This window comes from Drosophila tropicalis, unplaced genomic scaffold (assembly GCF_018151085.1).
Source record: "Drosophila tropicalis isolate 14030-0801.00 unplaced genomic scaffold, ASM1815108v1 contig_593, whole genome shotgun sequence".
NCBI lineage: Eukaryota > Metazoa > Arthropoda > Insecta > Diptera > Drosophilidae > Drosophila > Drosophila tropicalis.
In genome coordinates, this window is record NW_027173070.1 from 17,305,956 (window position 1) to 17,327,013 (window position 21,058).

At 38.8% G+C, this 21,058-nt stretch overlaps 1 protein-coding gene across 2 annotated transcripts in view; it reads left to right on the forward strand.

Annotated features, from left to right (window-relative positions):
- The window catches only part of pk (prickle), a 64,113-nt gene extending 48,823 nt beyond the window's left edge, over positions 1-15,290 (forward strand). For both annotated transcript variants that reach the window (XM_068289190.1, XM_068289189.1), the window contains exons 2-6: positions 9,657-10,287; positions 11,193-11,306; positions 12,817-12,945; positions 13,014-13,217; positions 13,293-15,290. In XM_068289190.1, the coding sequence (XP_068145291.1) occupies positions 9,657-10,287; positions 11,193-11,306; positions 12,817-12,945; positions 13,014-13,217; positions 13,293-15,182 (2,968 nt within the window). In that variant the 3' untranslated portion in view covers positions 15,183-15,290. The remainder of the gene's footprint in view (positions 1-9,656; positions 10,288-11,192; positions 11,307-12,816; positions 12,946-13,013; positions 13,218-13,292) is intronic.
- Positions 15,291-21,058: the final 5,768 nt, after the last annotated feature.

Here is a 21,058-nt window from a genome sequence, read left to right on the forward strand (position 1 = left end):
AGTTTTGAAATTGAAATCAGTTTCAGTCATCGCCCCTCGCCCACCATACATTAAATGCCAGAGCATAAATGTAATTCGTTATGGATCCAGGGCTAAAGAGATACAGATATATCACAACAAGTGCGTAGTTTTGGGTTAGATACTCGACTTCCAAAAGTCGACACTTGACTGACAGACAGAGAACAAAGGACCTCGATAAATACAAATTCCTTAGACTACAAATCATTTCCATTTTGCATTTTCATCTCCATCTAATTAATTAAACATTTAACGCACTTAGGCCAATAAATTTATTGCCATCTACTGGAAAACTGCGCGTAATTTTCATTGACAGCTTCACTTTGAATAGGCCGAGAGATGGCAAAGCGACTGGAAGGGGGTCCCCTCTCTCTCTTTTTTGCATTTAAATTGCCAGCATGCCACTCGACGCGGCATTTACTTACTTTGTGCCCCAAGATTCCAGCCTTCGCCTGCATTAACACTCTTTACATTCCTATGACCAGCCTCAGACTCAATCTCTCGGGCTCGGCTGGTTGGCTCGTTAACTCTTTTCTTGAACTTGCTCAAAACTGATGGCCAAGGCTGGTTTCCAAACTGGTACCCAGAGCCCAGGTGAGTCTCCAAGCGCCAAGTGCCTGACCGATCTACTAATAAAGATAAGAAGTTTTTTTCTCTCTTGATTTCATTGGATTGGAGGCGGCAAAATGTTAACGCTTTGCGCGTTATCATTGTTCTAAGATTGATTCGATATTATGACAGATTTATGTAAACACAATTCTCAGTCAAGTTTCCTGTCGTGCATGCCAAAATCGTTGGAGGCGACAATTTAAATTGACTCTCTACTTCAAATCTGATTCACTCTACCCTCAAATCTATGAAAAAAGAATCTACTCAAGCTGCTTGGGTTTGTAATCAAATCTTTTTAGTTCGTGATGATGTTTTACTCTTTGCAAGCTTTTTGCTTTTTTGTTTTCTAAATTTCAAGGTTTTTACACACACTCAAATATTTTTAATTAAACGAACATATTGAATAAACTAAATAAACAAAAACTTTTCGAGTTACCTTTGAAATATAAAAAAAATGTATTTTTAGAAATTGTTTTCCTTATCATAATAAAATTGTAAATAATAATAAACAAAAAACATATCGAAGTAAAAGAAGATTCAAATTTGTGGTTAATGTCAAAATATTTCTTATATTTGTCTTCCTATCTTAACTTTGTCTCATTATTAGGGCAAAACCATTAAAATTTAAACGCAAGAAGCACGTGATACTTGAATAGTTGGAAACAATCAATTTTCTTCTGTGTTTAACCAATTTCTCTTAACGCTTCTTATAAGTATATGCATTTTTTGATTAATCAGATTCAAGGTCATTAATTGGAGCAAATATCAAATAGTAAACACTCTAACATTGCAATGCTATACCACATCATCAATGATAAAACTAGTTGGGAATTACAGCTTACATTTTGTTCAACCTACTTTCAATTCATTTCCATCGTTATTGGTAATAAACAAAGTTGTTAAACCATTTGAAATATTATAACTTAAAATATTTTAACAGATGTAAGAGCACTTAGGGTTAATAGTAACAGCAACTACTTAATAACAGTTTTAAGTAAGTACAATAAATTAATGTCTTAATTTATACTTAATTTATACTCATAGATGGAATTCCCTTGTATTATTTCGTTCGTGGTCTTTCGTTTTTACCATGTTCACTTTTCTGATAGTTTGAGTCCTATACTAAGCAAACAAAAGGGTTAGTGAAGGTTTAAAACTGTTAACAAGTCTCTTCTGTTTTAACGACCTTTTTTATCTAAGATTAAATGCAAAAACTAGTGAAGATTTATCCCTGATATAAACCTGAATACATTACCATTCAATCTTATATCCCATCAGGCTGTCGCCAGGCATGATTGGCAAATAAATAAAAGCTGCATCCGTTTGGGGACAAATCATTAAGGTGTAAATTCCTTGGAATACTCGAACGTCATTCTTTATGCTGCATCATTTAACTGTTGGCCATTCATGAAAAAGCAATTAGCAGCTAATTATTTGTGCCATGTTTGAAAGGTTTGTCAACAAGGCAATACATGATGTGGAAGAAGTAAAAGAAAAACAGTTAGAGCAAAATACAGAAAAAAAAAATGCAAATGTCCAAAAGTTTACCGTTGCCTTTGTCAACATTTGCCAAAAAACCTACAAAAAAATTCGGCTTCTGGCTCAATTCAGCCAAAAGAGGGAACACCAAAAACCGTTGGAGGAGCACCAGCTTCTTGTTCTAACTCCAATCTGAGCTCCAGCTCCGATTTCATGCTGCGTAGGCAGAAGAAGCGATGCTGTTGTTGTTGGGATTATGTCGTTGTTGTTGCTAGTTTTGTTAATGGCCAAGAAATTAGATTCCAATTGCAGTCGACCATAAATCAAAACCGGCAGCAAAACTTGCACGGGAATCTCTGGGAAAATGCAGCAACAGCAGCAGCAATTGAAGTTACTTTTATTACGGTTAATTTGCGAACAGTTTTGTTGAGATGCAAGTCACATAAATCAAATTTAGCCCCAGCCAATGCCATTATTAATTAGACTTTGTCTACAGAATTTAGTAATTTTGTTCGCCTTTCGGATAAAGTCCATGATTTATGGCTCTAGAATATGACCATAACGTTTTCCATCTATTTAATATTTACATTTATCTTCATAAAACTATCTTGAACAAATCAAAAATATCGAAATGCCTACTCCAATTGGGTACTTCAGTTTTGGCCAAAATCGTTTTTGAACAATTCCTTATGGACACCATTTAAACAAAAAAATCAATCAATGCCAATTTGTTTACCAAAAAAAAAATCTCTTTGAATGAAAAAAAAATCAACGACCTAACGGATGCGAATCATAAAAAGACAAAGAAACAAATGAAAGAAAAAATGTAATTATGGTCAAAAACAAAATTGAGCATAATCACCTCAGCCGAGAGAGACTCCACACAATGTGTGTATATAGAATACATAAATTCTTTATACAAAAATCGAAGCAACCGCAAAGCATGAAAATAATCATAGGGGATGGGAATATCTTTGGCTAAGTCGTAGTTTTTATACCCTGAAAGATAGTCATAAAGAACTTTGAGTTTCTGATGGATAAATAGAACACGAATCTTCAATGTTAGGAAAATGTTTGCTAAATAAAGTAACACCAACAAATGATATATATGGCAATAACAATCTTATTAAGATCTGGCAATTATACCAAGAAAACTCATCGACTATATAAAATATACACACATGGATATAATATGTCGTATTAGTGTCTAAGATTTTTGATGAATCTTCAAAATTAAGTTCTAAATCATCCATAGAAAGAACTATTGTATGTCTTCTATTCCGACTTGAATAATGTGCTGAATTAGGTCATTTGAAATAACAAAGTTAAGTAAGTTCTCTAACTAAAAGTATACAAAAATTTTTTAAGGTCGCTTTTAAATTTCATATAGTAAACTTTATGTTGAATAAATGTTGATTTACATAATATACAACGGATTAAGATCGAGCTCTACTAAGAAGTTCAACCTGTATTTGCAACTAAAGGTAACTAGAAAATCAATTGATTTTGAAGAGTTATTCTAAAACTCTGTAACAAGAAGCAAATGTTGTTAAGGTTCTTTAAGAACTCTCTATAAATCGTTTCAATTACAGATCTATTATATTTCCTTGCAATCTTGATGCTTTCATCCGATCGTATATACTGATAGTTTAATTGCAAAGGATTAACCTCTAATCTAGTTTAACTAATATACCCTTACACTTGCAAGTGTATTTAAAGAAACCCAAAGACATGGCTTCAATTAAAAACTACGTGAAAAAAGAAGAGAAAAGAAAAGAGAAACAAGTTCATAGACCAAAGACAACGACCGCAGAAGCAGCTAAAGAACTGAACAGAACAGAACAGAACAGCATCTCGTCTGGAGATAGAAGATGAATGCCGTAGGCTGGCACTTGGAACTTGGAGCTGTAGAACACACACACAGCCACACAAAACACTCATATATATACATATATATAGACCCATCACCAAAAGACAAAGAGTGTGAGGGAAAAGGAAAAGACAACCTGGTGGGCGAAGTAAAACGCATTTTTCTCCTTTTCGTTTACAACAATTTTTTGTTTAATTTTAGTTGATGAATTTACAACAAGTTAGAAATTAATTAGAACTTGCTTGACCATATAGGAGAAAGAGCAGTGAACAAATTAATAGACGGAATCAATTACCCTAAAACACAAAAGGAAAGGAGAGAAAAGAAAAAAGAGATGGGGAAATTGAGATGGAGTTTGCAGATGGAGAAGAAGTAATCATTTAGCGCTTGCAAAATTTGCATTGATGATGCAATTTCTCTTCTTCAGCCAAGTTGCTGGTAGTAGCCAAGTTTTCTAAGGTTCTCTTTCTGCATGATGAAAAAAAGCAAAACCTGCTTTTGTTTTCCAGCTAAATGCAGTCACACACACACACACACACACACTCTCTCAATGCTTTGGTGGTGTCTCAAGTGTTTCGCTTCGATGTTTGCCGCTTAGCACACAAATTGCTTGCATAGTTGTTGTTGTTGTTGTTGCCGTTGTTGCTGCATTTGTTGCAGCTGTGAAAATTTGCACGCTCACAAAACAATTTTCCTGCCCGTTAGCAGAGAGACAGAGCAAGCAAGACAGAATGAGATGGGGGGAAAATGTTGCAGCAACATATTTGCCGCCTGCAAAATGTTGCTGCCCGCCCCAAACATTAATTGGTTTAGTTCTTCTTTTCTTTGTGTGCAGTTGTTGTTACCAAAAGATAAGTAAACAATTTGTTCACTCTTCCCTTGATTCTACACACTGTTCGGTTTGTGTGAAAATTATGCAATTATTTCACTTATGCGCGACTTTCTCATAGGTACAGTTAACCTATGCTTTAAAGCAATTAGTACCACTTGGCGTATGAGCAATATACATACACATATGTACATAGGGACACAAATAGAAATGACCACACACACACACACACAGAATAGAATGGCAGCTAGATATGAGACGTTCTTAATCAACTTTCAGGCTGTGGCAAAAATGCCAAAGTCAATAAAAATGTCAACACGCCAAATGTCATGTTGACAGCAGAGAGCAACAAACAAACAAAAAAAAAACTCAAACAAGAACAAGAAAAAGACATCCCAGTTGGTCGGTTGAATGAACGTTTCGTTGACTGGTAGGTGGGATGGCTGGCTCACTGGCTTACTGGTTGCTCTTGTCTACGTGTGCAATTTTTATTGACAATTCAAAAATCGTTTATGACTGGCCTGAGCTTGTCTCTAGTTTTTAATAAAGTTTTCTTTCCATTTTCTTTTGCCCTCCTCCAGTTTCTTTTTTTTTTCTTTCGTTTCGTCTGTTGTTGTTCGTATTATTGTAGTTGTTGTTGTCCTGTTTGCTCGTAAAACAATAAAGAAAAAACATAAGAGAGACACAACACCAAGGGAGTGGACACAAAGCAGTTTTCTAGTCCTGTCTTATAATTATGAGCCAGCTGAGAGACATCGTAAAACTCACTAACTAAAACAAAAAACCCCACACTTCTTCCTTTCCCCCATCAGTTCAAGCAGAGCAAACTGTGTGAGTCTGAAGCAGAAATGAAGGTGGAACATTTTATGGGCCACCAGTCGATGTTGAGAGACACAACTCAAAACATCATCGACCACCCTTTGCCACAAAAACAAAAGAACTAAAAACTGTATTTGCTAATACAATTTTCCTACATTTTCTAATTAGAAGATGACTACTGCAAAGAACTTTAAGTTAAGTTTATAGATTATAAGGATAAAATGCTTGTGAAATATGCCTTAGGGAAAATTCATACAAAATTCTTTTTAGCCATTAAAAACTAAACAGAATTATCAATGATCAAACTAAATAACACTTGTCGACTATGAAACATTTGAAATCGTTAAAACTTATTCAGAATAAAAACGAAATTAGCATAAATTGAAATTATATACCAAATTGTTTTTCATCTATCGTTTTTTCCAAGAAGGTTTTCCAACTTTTGCATAAATTGGTTGGGATCGAAATTGATACTGTCCATTTCATTGGCTCTTAGATCGTTTGCGTGTTGATCAGTGAATTAGTTTTTCAATTTCCATTTTAAAAGCGATTTGGAAATGAAACTGACTTTCGTTGGGAATCGATCAAAAAAAAACAGATCTACAAATAAATAATATGAAGAATGTTTTGGAAATTTTACCAAAAAATGTTCACTTTATGTTTTTGTTTTCTTTCGCAAACATTTGTATTTCAATTTCGAAAATTTCCCTTACCCAGTGTGTTTTTTATTTTTAACTTTCGCCTTGAGTTTTTGTTTTCGTTCATTAACCCAAAATCACACAAATGACTCCCAAAATGTAAGGTAAGAAAAAACCCGAAGAAACCGCAGACTAAAGGTGATTTGCTTAGGAAGAAGAGATGAAACCTGGCATGAACCCATTATTGTGCTCAATCTGCCCCACCATCTTAGCCATTTTCAAAGCCATCAAGCGTCTACGGCTTACCATTGAGACGTCGCTCATCGCTTTGGTATTTTGTTTTTTACCTCCCGCTTTTTGCAATTTGTCAACGCTTCAGTCGCATAATGATCATTCATTTGGCTAGAGCGATGCCAAGCGACAGATAAAATGATCCTAAATATAGGCACTTGTAAGCGATCTTGACACCCAAGCAAATGGCAGCTGCAAAAGAAAGAAAAAACAACACAAAACAAAAATGAAGAAGGCCTTTTTGCGGTTCATCAATGGGCCAACACTTTTAGGTGGACTAGTTTCCACCACACAAAAGACGGAATAAAGAGTCAAGAAGTAAGGAAGCAAGGAAGGAAACAAAGAGGGACCTAGCTTGCATATCTGCCTATATACATATCTCTATATATTTAATGAAACCTGTTCTGGGTCAACGACTTAAACTGAACCTGAACCCTGAAGCCGTACCCCGAAGAGGTAACAACAGCTGCCCACTTTCCATTTTCTTGCCAAACACTCCACTCGACGACAAAACAAAAATGACTTGATAAAGTCAACCAACCAAAATTGAAACTTGCCACACAATTTGCCGTGCGCAATTTTACGCAATTCGTTGCAGTCAGACAATAAATTTGTAAATTACAAATAGAGGAAAAAAAAAGAAAAGAAAATGCAGGTCGGACCGCACAATAAATTCAGCACAGAGCCAGCAGACTTGTAGGCTTGTAGACTTGACTCTCTGGAGCCTCACCTCCTTTTTCTTCCTCCATGGGAGTAGCAAAAATTTTGGTTTTCCTTCTTTATTTTTCGGTTTGCTTTTCATTTAGTGGAACAGTTGGAGTTGGGAATTGAAGTTGGAGTTGGAGTGCCGGTTCCCGCCACAGTTGGAGCCATTTGTTTGGCCTGGTAATTTGAGTTTGAATGCAGCTGATTTGACAGCAGCCAACACTTTTGTGGCGGGCTCTACTCTATTTCGCTGTATCCAGCTGAGCTTGCTGAAATGCACGTGCATTTGTACTCTACCAGTTCCTCCCATTCCCCAATCCGAGTCCCACGCCAAACAAATAACAAAATTTCGTACCTAAATATTCCCAAAATGTCAATAGTTGCAGCTAAACGACAAAAATCTAGTCAATTAATTTGCTGTGGCCTAACCGCTAGAGTATTGACACATCACCCCCCCTCAAACAAACAAAAAATACTGCAAAAAATCAACTAGAATCGGGGAATTACCAAACATTAAAGCGGATATCCCTTACTGAGAGAACAACTGACAGGGAAAAAAAGAGTCAGAACAAAAAATGAAACTGTGGACAGGAATTCGCACTGGTTAAAAACAACAAAAGGGCGGACTACACATTGTTTTGATAAAACGCCCGCATGAACTCCAACTCCAAGCCTTAAACTTCAACTCGCAATCGCAATCGGAGTTGGCAACGCCCTCCAATCCTCCCACCACGCCCCATAGTGGTAGCCACATTCAGAGTCACAGTTACATATGAGTAGACAATGCACAGTTATCCTTTGATAGGTACAACAGCAACAAACACAGCACACAGCACAAAAAAAAAGGCCATGAAATGGTGCGTATGCCTTGTAAAACCTGTCCAACATTGCCTACTCATGAATGCCCTACACTGAAATCTAAATAAACTAAGACTGCAATTCAGTTCTTACACACAAATTGAAACCTTTAATTACTGACTCATGACTATATTAAACTGAGATCAATCTGAAACGATCTCGATATGGCTTTTTAAATAAGACGGTTTGAAGTGAAACATCGGGTGTTAAGTATGGTTTAATAGATTATGTGGTTAAAGTTGAATTTCTTCAAAAGTCGTTTTTCCTATTGGCTCAAAGCCACAAAGGCTTAAGCAGGGATCGCAATATCAATTCCACTAGACTCCTTTAACTTTCCTGTCTGTTTCTGTTCCGTTTTATCACGTACATTAAACATTGTACAATTTTTTCTCTCTGTATTCCCTCTTATTATTCAAATAGCATTGCATCTGGGCGCGGCAAACGCGTACGTGGGCGAGGATCAACACCTACAATGTTCATTAATCCGATTGAACTTACAAGTAATAGAAATTTTTCAAGTCCAATTAAAAGAATTAGAAGTAGAATGTAAATTGCTCAGAGAGTGATTAACAGAATGAACTTAATTAGTAATTAGTAATTAGACTACTGGATTAAGCAATTGCTACTAATATTGATATTTACATACATAAGTCAGTGTCCTAGCACTTTTAAAAGTAGTTAACTTATTTGTCAGATTACCATTATTTTATTGACCTGAGTTTTTCCTGCTTTGCTGCTTCATTCAATGCTGAAATATGTATTTATTTTAAGTCCTTCGCCCAAACATCTTTTCTTGCATTTATAGAATAGAGAAAGCAATAGCAATTTGCCCTCTTACATATCGTTTACGATCTGAAAGTCGTTTATCAGCCTACTAGAACCAACTAACAATCAATTGGCAATGTACTCGTTAAAATTGCTTATAGGGTACTTTAGCTAGGATAACAATGTCAGTCTATAGTCAAAATGACAAGAGCGACAGCCCTGCGGGCCCAGGAGAAAAAATATATATAAAATGAAATGAAAAAGCAGACTTCAACAACAACAATACATACGTATGTATGTATGTATATATATATATATATATATTTATCAGACAAACAACAACATTCAGAATGCTGTCGATTTGTTTGTGTAAATGCCATGAAGCGTATATTTCCATTTTGACGTTTACTGGGGGCAAAAAAAAACAAAAAAACACATCCTGAATCCTTTTTTCTGCAACTTTTTATATATTTTATTTCGGTTGGGGTTTTTTTGCTGCGTCGCCTGAAAAGCCAAACTAAAAATTGACAGCTTGTTTCGGCGGGAAGTGAAAAACCGCATAAATCCAACGCAAATTACAAAGGAATCGCATAGAGAGCGAAAAAATAAAAAAACAGAGTCCACCATTTGTAAATGAAAATGCGGTTTATAATTTCTGTGTGCAACACTTTTAACCCCGCACGAAATCATGAAAATTTTTTAATTGAAGTTTCGAATTAGTCACAGGTTTATAACGAACTAAAAATATATGTTTGTTCTCTTCGCTCCATTGCAGACCCATCAGCCGGACACCTTTGACGCAGATTTCCTATCTGCAGAAGATACCCACATTGCCCAGGCATTTTGCGCCCAATAGCCAAGGATTGCCATCAGCAGCAGCAGCAGCAGCACCTCCACCCACCTCGGCATTGGGAGGTAGTTTGGGCTTGCCCAGCAGCTCTTCGGCTAGTGCTTTGTATGGCGGTGGACAAAATGCGGGATTGTTGCCAACCTCGCCGTTGCCCCTGCAAAGACATCAGCAATATCTGCCTCCACATCACCAGCAATTGCCCCCAGTTGCTGGAATGGGTGTGGTGGGTGTGGGACCTGGACCTGGACTTGGACAAGGAGCTCCTTCACAGTATTCACCCAAGTATTCCAATACGCAGCCACAGCATGGACCTCATCAGTTATCGCCAGCGCTATCAACACCGTCGCCACCATCCCTAATGATGCATCCACATCATCCTCCACATCATTCGCATTCGCATCATCCTCATCCGCATCCAGGTGGTACATCAGCACATGCTGCACCATTTCTAGCCGGCCCACATATGGATATGCAACGGCAATCGCATTCGGATGATGACAGTGGTTGTGCCCTGGAAGAATACACCTGGGTACCGCCTGGCCTGAGACCTGATCAGGTAAGTTTCCCTCTCATTAAGCCAGAGGCCAGAAGGTTTTGAAAATTTGTGGTATGGCGATAAGGCAAAATACTTGAGTTATTGTGGTTTAGTTTGTCAGTTTGTCACTTGCAGCTAGTTGCATATAAATACACGCGATGTGGCCGTAAATCAGTCGGCCAAGTCAAGCTGGCGGCTATTAAGTGCAAAGAGTCTCAGCCACTATCGCTTGGCCACTCTCCTCCTGTCTCCTGCTGCTCACAAAAACCCTGTTGGGACTCAGATGGCGCTAATGAAAGTTCTCGTCCTCTTTGACTATCCGTTGGCCATTTCTCAATTTGAATTTGACTTTGACTTTTATGGTCACGGCTTTCGCGTATTTGGGGTTTCCCTATTTTCGCCTTTTTTCAATTATTTTCCCCCGACTCGCAGGCAGGCGAACTCATAAATTATTCGCGTAAAATATGCGACAATGCCAAATAAATCTTTCACAATCTTTTTCGCAAAGTGGGGAAATGGCATCCTTTTTTTTTGGCTCGCTTTTTGCAGAGGTCAACTCTTCTTCTTTTTTTGAGCTGCCCATCAAACAGTATTGCAAAAATTTATTTTCCGGGAATTGAACGTTAGCCATGTGTCTGTCAGTAGTTCTACTCAGTTAAGCTCAAAAAAAATGAAAGAAAAGGCAACAACAAAAAAACGTGGCCAATAAAGTTGCCGCCTAGCACGTTGTGCACCTTTTAACCCAAGAATTCGCAAAAAAATAAAATAACAAAAAAAAAAAGAGTCAGAGAGCGAGAGGAGAAACGAGAAACGAAGAAAAAAAAAGTAATCTCAAACCTGCTGTGAGCCTAAATCTAACCAGAATCTCTTTTTCAAAACTCTTTAAACTGTATTTTCTCTTTTTTTATTCTCCCCAACACACACAGGTTCGTTTGTATTTCTCGCAAATACCCGACGACAAAGTGCCATACGTCAACAGTCCAGGCGAACAGTATCGTGTGCGACAATTGCTGCATCAACTTCCGCCGCATGATAACGAGGTGAGTTTAACCGAAATCCCCCCTGGGATATGGGAACTTAAAACAGGGGCGTAGCCCCACCAGGGGCATAAGTTAGTTCAGTGAAATAGTTTTCGGGTTATCTTTAATTATCCTTATAAAAACAAAATTATCCTTATTGGAAAATTCAATAATAATGTAGAAAAAAAGCCATGTTAAACGAGAGATCCTTTTTCAACTTTGTAAATCATATAAATGATTTAATTTTTTAAACTTAACATCAATCAGTTCTTCAAGTTAGGTAAGACAAAACTTAGCAAGCCTTTGGGAGCCATACTTTCAAAATATCCTTTTTTATAATTATTTATCCTGAAAAGGGAAAATTTAATTGAATAGCCAATAGATTAACGACAAATAGCAAGACAAGACCTCGCTAAAATTAAACAACTTTTAAGAAGTTAAGACAATTGAGAATAAAATATATATTTTTAATCGAAGATGTCTAAAAAAGACATTCTGAGGAGTAAATAAACTTAAGACTGGATTAATTTTTTTTGGTTTTTTTTGGAAAAGGACTGCTATTAGTTTCAATTCCAATCCTCTTTGGGAGCTTTCATGTTGCCTTTTTTCAATTTACTTACTTTTGCCCTCTTCAGACTACGTTCATGACTCTTAGGCCTGTCAATTTTCATGGCATTTATTCAAATGTTTGGAGTACTGTGTGTATGTCTTATCGCGATTGAATTACGACTATGACATTTCAAAGTCAAATTGACAAAGCGATATTTCCCACACAATCGTATAGTCTACACACACACACACACATACATATCCACACCCTCACACACGTACACTTCCTTTAATTAATCAAGGAAACAAGTGCAACTAACTGAACTGGAAAAAGGCAGACTAAACAAAAACAGAAGAAGAAAAAAAAAACCACAAAAATAAACCGAAAAAAACACAAAAACCAAAAACCCAAGTTGAGCGGATTCCCAGATATATCAGTTAACCAACTGAGGGAAAATGCTGGGGGTTGGCCCAAGCCTAACGAGTACAGAAAACTGTGCCCGAAAAATTCCAAGTCCAACAAACAAAACAAAAAACAGAAAAGAAAATTTGCATACAACACACAAACGAGACGAAACGAGGTGCTGACCGCAATGACTGGGACTGGGCTGCAACGGCGACTGGGAGGATTGAAACTGGGACTTGGCTGGGACTGGGACTGGGAGGAGACGCGTTGATGGGCAGCCTTGACTACCGGCTACCGTTTCAGCTCTTTATACATATATGCTGCCAGCTTCCAATTTTTTGTCTTGGTTCTCCTCCACCTCTTCCTTCTTATTTTTTAACTTTAGTTTGTCTGATCTCCGCCTGCTGTTTCTTGGAAAGATCACTTGAAGCTGTTGTTGTTGTTGTTCTCGTTCTTCACAGCCCACGGCTAGAGAGAGTAAATGGTGACTGGGGGGCGGGGGGGAAACAACCACTTGAACATATGATTTTGCCTGTCCAGAGTCTGTACTCAAAAAAACAGTTTCTGTCACTGCAGGTTCGTTACTGTCACTCACTGACGGATGAGGAGCGCAAGGAGTTGCGTCTGTTCTCCACGCAACGCAAACGTGATGCACTTGGACGCGGCAATGTGCGACAGCTGATGAGCGCTAGACCATGCGATGGTGTAAGTGAAGCAAAGCTGAAGTCTAGAGAAAGGCATTTGAAGATTTGTAACCTTTTCTCTTTTTGTAGTGCGACGAACTAATCTCTACGGGCGATATTGCGGTATTTGCCACGCGACTAGGTCCAAATGCAAGTTGGCATCCAGCATGTTTTACATGCTGCATTTGCCGTGAGCTGCTGGTGGATCTCATATACTTTCATCGCGATGGTCGAATGTACTGCGGCCGGCATCATGCCGAGACCCTTAAGCCACGTTGTTCCGCCTGCGATGAGGTAAGTCAAAGAGAGGGAGAGCAAAGATGTGTGTAGCGGAAAACCTTTAATATTTCCTATATATTTCTTTTAAAGATTATCCTGGCTGATGAGTGTACTGAGGCTGAAGGACGTGCCTGGCATATGAATCACTTTGCATGCCACGAGTGCGACAAACAGTTGGGCGGCCAGCGGTATATTATGCGCGAGGGGAAACCCTATTGCCTGCATTGTTTCGATGCAATGTTTGCCGAATACTGTGACTATTGTGGCGAGGCCATTGGCGTGGATCAGGGTCAAATGAGCCATGATGGCCAGCATTGGCATGCCACCGATGAGTGTTTCTCGTGCAACACCTGTCGCTGTTCGCTCCTGGGTCGCGCCTTCCTTCCTCGTCGTGGGGCCATCTACTGTTCCATTGCCTGTAGTAAAGGAGAGCCGCCAACGCCATCGGATAGCTCGGGCACCGGAATGTACACGACACCGACACCACCCACGCAAAGAGTACGTCCCCAGACGCGTATACCGAGCAGTCATGCCTCCAGCTCACCGCCCATGTCACCGCAACAACAACAACAACATCAGGCCAGCTTCAATCAGGCCATGTACCAGTTGCAGAGCCAGCAAATGGAGGCAGCAGCAGCTGGAGGCGGCAGTCTGTTGGGCTTGAGTGGCGAACTATCCCTGCTGGAGCAGGCAAAGAGTCAAAGCTATGCCACTTCGGACTCAGATGCCGGTGTGGTCAAGGATCTGGAGCATGGCAGTGGCAGTCAGGTGGGTGGCGGCGACTTCACAGACTTTTCCGGCGGACGAGCCTCGAGCACTTCACAGAATTTGTCGCCATTGAACTCACCCGGCGAGTACCATACGAATCTGATGCCAAAGCCCATGGAATTGCAACGTGATGGCGTCTACAATTTCAATGAGATGTCTTCGAATCTAGATGCAGCCTGGCCGGCCAAACCACCTCTGGGCGCCACACACAGCTATCAACTGCAGCGTCAACTGATGGACAATACTCACACCTCGAGCATGCCAGAGCTGGCGGGAAAAGGCATAATTGGAGCTCAGGGTCACTTTGGGCAGCAGCCCATGGTGGCATCGTCGCAGCAGTTTCAGCATGAATATGCGGATATTATGCATCCACCACCACCGCCTCTGGGAGGGGGAGGTACAGTCGGTGATGTGCCCGAGTTACCTACACCAAATCTGAGTGTGGCTTCAACTGCTTTGCCACCCGAACTGATGGGTTCACCCACCCATTCGGCAGGCGATAGATCATTGAACACTCCACTCTCCACGCAATCGGCCAACCAACCACCCACTCATCCTGTATCCATTTTAAGTGGTGCTTCATCCTCTTCACCCATGAACGGTGAGCCAAGCAAAAAGAAGGGAGTGCGTTTCGAGGGCATACCCGACACCCTGCCACGTTCTCGCAGCTACTCTGGCAATGGTGCCGGCACAAGTAGTGCAGGAGGCGAACGAGAGAGAGATAGAGATAAGGATTCCCGACATGGACATGGTCATGGATCGCGTAGACGGCGGCGCCGAAAATCTTCTTCCTCCACCAGCGGCGGACATCATCGAAGTGGCAGCGGCCATCGTTCCCATTCGACAACGCGTGCCGATACCTATGCACCAGCCCAACCATTATCCTCCTCCTATCAAGGTCCACCATCCATACTGCAAGCAGATCAAGAAGCTCATAAATCGCCAAGACATCATTCGTCGCTCCATCAGCAACAGCAGCAGCCGCCACAACGCGAACAGCGCGAGGAGTCCGATGAATCGGATGTGTGCTCCACCTGCTCGTCTAGTTCATCCAGTTCCGAGGACTATATGATGATGTACCAACTGCCACAGCGTCGTCATTATGGCGGTGTACGTGTCAGTTATGTGCCCAATGATGCTCTGGCCTACGATCGGAAAAGGAAACCCTCCGAACTAGCTGGCGACAAGGATAAAAATTGCATCATATCGTGATGATGGAAGGTTCAAGTGAGACAAAGCAATAAAGTTCAACTTGTAAAGCAAATTATAACAATAAGAGCCAACCTCTCTCGAGGGTGGCTCACACACATACTGTTCCAAATCTACATAAAAAGAAAATCTAAAAAATCTTAAAATTAATATCATATACATATATATTTTATAAAAGTAAATAGAAATAACTATATTTATACAAAAACTACTATAAATTTTAATATTTCTTACTTAAATACATATATATTTATAATAACAGATTTTATTTTAAGTAGTAGACTAAATAATTTGGCTAAATATTTGGTTTCAATTATAAGTTTACTTCAAAATAAAGATGAGAGTTCAAACAAGATTAGTATTGAATTTTACAACTAAATAGAAGGGTATTATGAATGGGAGAGGATGATTGTGGCGGAGAGGGGAGGAGAGGGAGCCGCTATGCTATCTATAATTATGCATCAGATAATGAATATAAATTACATTCATGTCGAGCATTTTTGCATGCTAAACTGAACTGCACCGGCGGCAGCGAACATGAAAATTAAAATCGAAAATAAAATAGCCCCCCCGTTGCCTCACACTCTTTTTCTTTGGCTAATAAGTTGATGGCAAATTATGGCAGGCCCGGTCAACCAGGCAACCAACCAGCCAGCCAGCCAGCCAGCCAGTCAGCCATCGAGTTGGCCAATCAGGGACAAGCCCTCAGCTATTGCAATTCCAACTGAAACATGTAGAGAAGTAAGAGCAATCACATGCATGCAACGCTGGCTGCAGGGCGTAATTAGCAAATAATGCAGGCACAAGTTGCCACAGAGAAGGTAGAGAAGGAGCCAACTGAACCAGAAGTTGGGAGTACAGTAGCAGCTGCAGCAGAAGGAGTAGCTGGAGAAGGTCGCCAGTTGCTACTGCTGCCAGTTCGTTAGAATCAACAACTCGCGCCTCACCATCATTAGAGCAATGTTTGCATACATGTTTAGCCGAGGAGATGTCGAACGGAAAGTGGGAAAGCGGATACAAAGGCAAGTATTCAACAAAATTCTTTGCCTAGCCATGTAATTTGTGGTCCAGTTTGTCGCCAAGCCCAGCTAATGGCCACTTAATAATACCCCTGGCCATCGATTTATAAGCACACCACAGAACACAAATACACATACACACACACACACACACACGCACACCTGAGGATGTGGTTGTTGATGTGAATGGGAATAGGAATGAGAATGTGGAGCATGACCAAAAGGGACTAGGATGTCCGATCCGATGCTATGTGATGTGATGCGATGCGACCAAGCGATAAGCAGTACAAAATTGTCTGCGTCTGGCATTGATAAGCCAAATGACTTGGCGTTAACGCACACAAAGAGACCCCCACCACAAAATGGCATAAGATTTAAGAGGGAAGATGGCCCCAGAACTAGAGATGTCTTCAAGCATACTAAAGCAAAAGCAATTTCTTAAATATATTAGTTAAAACAAGGAATTAAAGAAAACTACAAAAATTATCCAAAGTAATTTTTACATTATCAACAATGATAGATAAATTGAACTCGAACGTTAACAGTGTTTCGTGGCACGAGCAAATTGTCCATCATGGTGTCATCCCTAATCCGATTACTGGACAGCTGCGGTACAACTCTGTATCAGTGCCCACACTCCGTACCTGATTCGTCCTTTTTCTTCTTTGCTTCTGCCACGAAGCACGCAACTTTTGCAATTGTAATTTTGTAAAGTTCTGACTGAAAGTTTGAGAGGCAAGCAGATGCATTTACTAGATAGATTTTTCGTGTTGTTAGATGCCATTTTTCGTTATAATCCACAGCGGGGACAGACAGACAATGGTACAGGGGAGAGCTTTCACTGCTTTCACTTTGCTTTGCTGGTCGATGCGTGGGCGTGGGGGGCATGTGGGCTGGTGCCTTTGTGTTTTATTGCATGTCATTTCCGTTGCCGTTTCCTCTCTGCATACTTCTGATGATTGGTATTGGTCTGTCCTGTAGCCTTCTCCATCTACCATACATGCTGCTCCTTCTCTGTCCCAGTGTCTGTCTGGATGGCATCCTGGCAAATGCAATGCAACCATTACGCTTATCCTGGCATACGCATACACAGAAACAAACTCACACACACACACATATATATACGTATATGAACAGTTGTACATCAGATATGGCAAAATTTATATTCGCATTTCCGACGCTCATTTTTATCATGAACCGAAAAGCCCGAACCAGAAAACCAAAACCATACACACGAACACACCAACTCACACATACACACACACGCACAACAATACATACAAATTGTGGAACGTGCAGCTGCTATACTTATTTTCAGTGGCTGCAAGTGGTTGTGGAAGAGGCAAGCACAAACAAACAAACGTCACCAACAGGCTCAATGCCACAATGCAGCGACTATGGCGACTTTTATTGTTCAGCCGTTTACAAAGAGGACTGCGCTTTTTACGCATTTTCAATATGCTTTCAAGAGTTTTTATTACAATGAAGTTTGTTTGCTTAAATATACAAATAATGTCATTTGCATTAAAGCCCAAAAAGTGAAACCAAAGTAAGCAATTGAAGGGAACATTTAACAAGAGAGCAAGGGCAATGGATTGATAAAAATTAATTAGCCATTCATTATGAAGATTCTTAACCCTTCTGCCTTATCCCAAGCGAATTAAAGAGGTTAACAATGTCTTTTAAGCCCTAAGAACTGATTCAAAACCGAATCCAAATTACTTTTAACCCATTGCACCTTCACATTTTGTCTATTTATACATCTTTAGCTGAAAATGTTTTCAAAGAATTTACAGAAATCAGTTTATATAGAAACCATCGGGGTTTTTTCTCATTTCCGATTCCAATTTTTTTTTTTTGTTGGAATTGAATTTGTTCTCGTTCTCGCTTTCGATTTTGAGTCAAATAATTTGGTTTTACATCGTTAGCCTTTGAGTGAAATAAAAAGTAATTGCAAATTTTTTTTATAAAGTCATGAAATTTTCGCCTTTTCAATACTTTTCTATTAAACTGTAATATGTTGAGAACAATTCTAAGTATTAGAGGATAAATTCGTTTCAACTATTAATTTTCAAGAAATATTCTTAGAGAGCAACCAAAAAATAAATATATAAAAAGTTATGCCAGCAATCGAAAAAGAATTGACTTTATTTTTGTATGGTTGACAATAAACGACAAATTAATTCGAATTATTTGCCACCACTTAAATCAAATAAATTTAAAAAACATTAACAAAAGCAACCTGAGGTATTATATTATATTGGCTTTATTTGACCTTAGCTTCGAAAACGAAAGTTGAGAACAGGAAGTTCAAAATAGGTTTGAAATCGAATCCAATACGAGAACAGACCTGAATGTAAATGAATTAGTGGAGTTGGCAAATAATTTGTCGAGAAACTATAAATAATTGACTACAAACATATTGAGCCTTCAAGTTTTCAAAAGCATAAAACATGCTTTTCATTTGAGTTTTTCTAGATGATCCTTACTTCTTCATCTCAATATCTATGATCCTCACTCCTCACTCTCAATATCTATGTATATTTTACTTCTCTTTAATTAAACATTTTCTATTCTTGAATTTTAGAAACAAATTGTTTACGTTTCATGTTTAAGATATATAAAACTTTAGGGTGAACTTATTATTTACTACTCCTCAAAATTGTTCCTTAAAGTTTTAAATGCACTTTGAGAATAAACTTTAATTAACTTTATATTTTCGTTACAAAAAGACTCCATAAATTATTTGACTTGGATTTATAATGGTCTAGTCGAAAAGTGATTATTTTTCTGTTTTTGCACACAAATAACTAAAAGTCAATTTAACACAATTTCAGAAGAGAAAATGTTATTAACTCGCCAAAACAAAAACAAAAAAAGAATAAAACAAAAACCTTTTATAATTTATGTGCACAAAAGCTGCAGCTTATTATTACAACAGTTTTCTCCGAGCCCACATCATTCTATGGCTCACTTTTTCACTCATCGACTGCTGGACTAATGGCACAGCTTTCAGCAATTGTTTACTGGGCCATTAATTAATACAAATATAAATTGCCAATATGAGTGCGTGCAACAAAAGCAACAACACCAACCATGAATCAAGTTTGGGGCAGAAGAAGTATCCAAACCAAGCGCCATTTTCAGGGGCCTGGCCAAAAATGGCCTCGGCGCATAAATAACCACGAAATGGCCGAGCTGCAAAAAAAAAAAAAAAACACACACACACAAGGAAAAAAAATACATATAAAAATATTTACACCCTTCGCCTAGAACGTTTAATTAATTTTTAGCGTGTTACGCAGACGTCCCCCCAACCCAGACAGAAGCACAGAAACAGAAGGCAGAAAACAGAAAAAAAAACAATTATTAATATTTGCCAGGACTGTGAGATCCTGCACCCCCCTCTTGCAGACATTAAAAGGATACATCATCATAACTAATAATAATCATTCGGTGGCCACGTGTGGACCTAGCAGTAAGTGTGGGGGCGGGCATACCGGGTGCAGAATGCGGTTAGGGGTGAGCCTTGAAGCTGACTTAAAGAGATAGCAAAAACAACAAAAAAAAAAATGTTGGCAAGCCTCGAATTAAATTAAGTCTTATTGATGAGTGGCTAAAGCACACACACACACACAGACAGAGGAACACATATCCTGCCTCTCAGTAGGCAACTGTTACAGAGAAAGAGAGATAGAGAAAGTCCTGTTCTGGTATTTATCACATTGTATAGTATATAGTGTCCAACAGGCTGACCATAAACAGGTTCTTTAATTTACAGTGGTTCAAAAATTAAAATTCAAAGCTGTTTGATAAGAAGTTACTCAAAATTACTTCGGATGGGCTACAAAAATGTTTACAAAATTCCAGCATATGGGTATTAATACTCATTAAGTAAATATTATTCAATTTTTCACCCTTTACTCATTTCAAAACTAGAATAAATTTAAGAGTGAAAGTATTTATCATTATTGAAGCCAGAATGTTGTTAATAAATAATTTTCATTTACATTTTGCCAAGTCTTCAACCACAGTGCATTGCGTGCTTGGAATACAAGTTCCCATACTAGTTACCCACGTATCATTAGCCAAGTCGCCTTCATCTAATGTGCAAATCTAATTAAAGCTGCACGCTGACTTGGATCGCATCGGACCGGACATGAACCAGACTACACTCCATATGTGAGCCAAGCGAAGCCACACCAAAACCGTGGCAATCTGAGGCAGTTATTAAAGACAGCCGCAACTAGTCTCTAGCCACTGTCCACAATAAATGCCACAAATAATCATAAAAGTAATGCCACAGACTTTACTACTATATTCGGTTGCAGCCCCCGCCCCATATATACACACATACATACATACATAAATATTTTTCTCTCCTTGTTGGTTTTTGGCAAAAACCAGACTTTAGTTCTCCTTTGCTTTTGGTCTTCATCTAGTTGGTTACATTGTTGCGTATTTATTATAGTTTGTATTTGTATTGCTGTTTCCTTGTTGTTGCTTATGTTTGCAGTATCTCTTTTTGAGCTTTGCCTTCATATTTCATTATGAATTTATGATCGAGGCAAGGCATACATATAAACAAATATATATAAGGTTAGTAATGTGTTTATTGCCAAAGCTCTTTGCCTGGAGACACAATTGGATTAGCCTTAAACTTACTATGAATTTCGTTAAAGTTGTAAACTGAAATTCTATCTAGATAGAATTTTGAAAACCATATGTTTTGCCAGACAAAGCCTATCAATAGCAAATGTTTTTACGAAAACACAAAATAAGAACCGAAAAAGGCGCTTTTAATTAAGTTTTGTCGTGTCTGTGTTCGCCACCTAAGTAGCTCCATACAACAATCTAAAT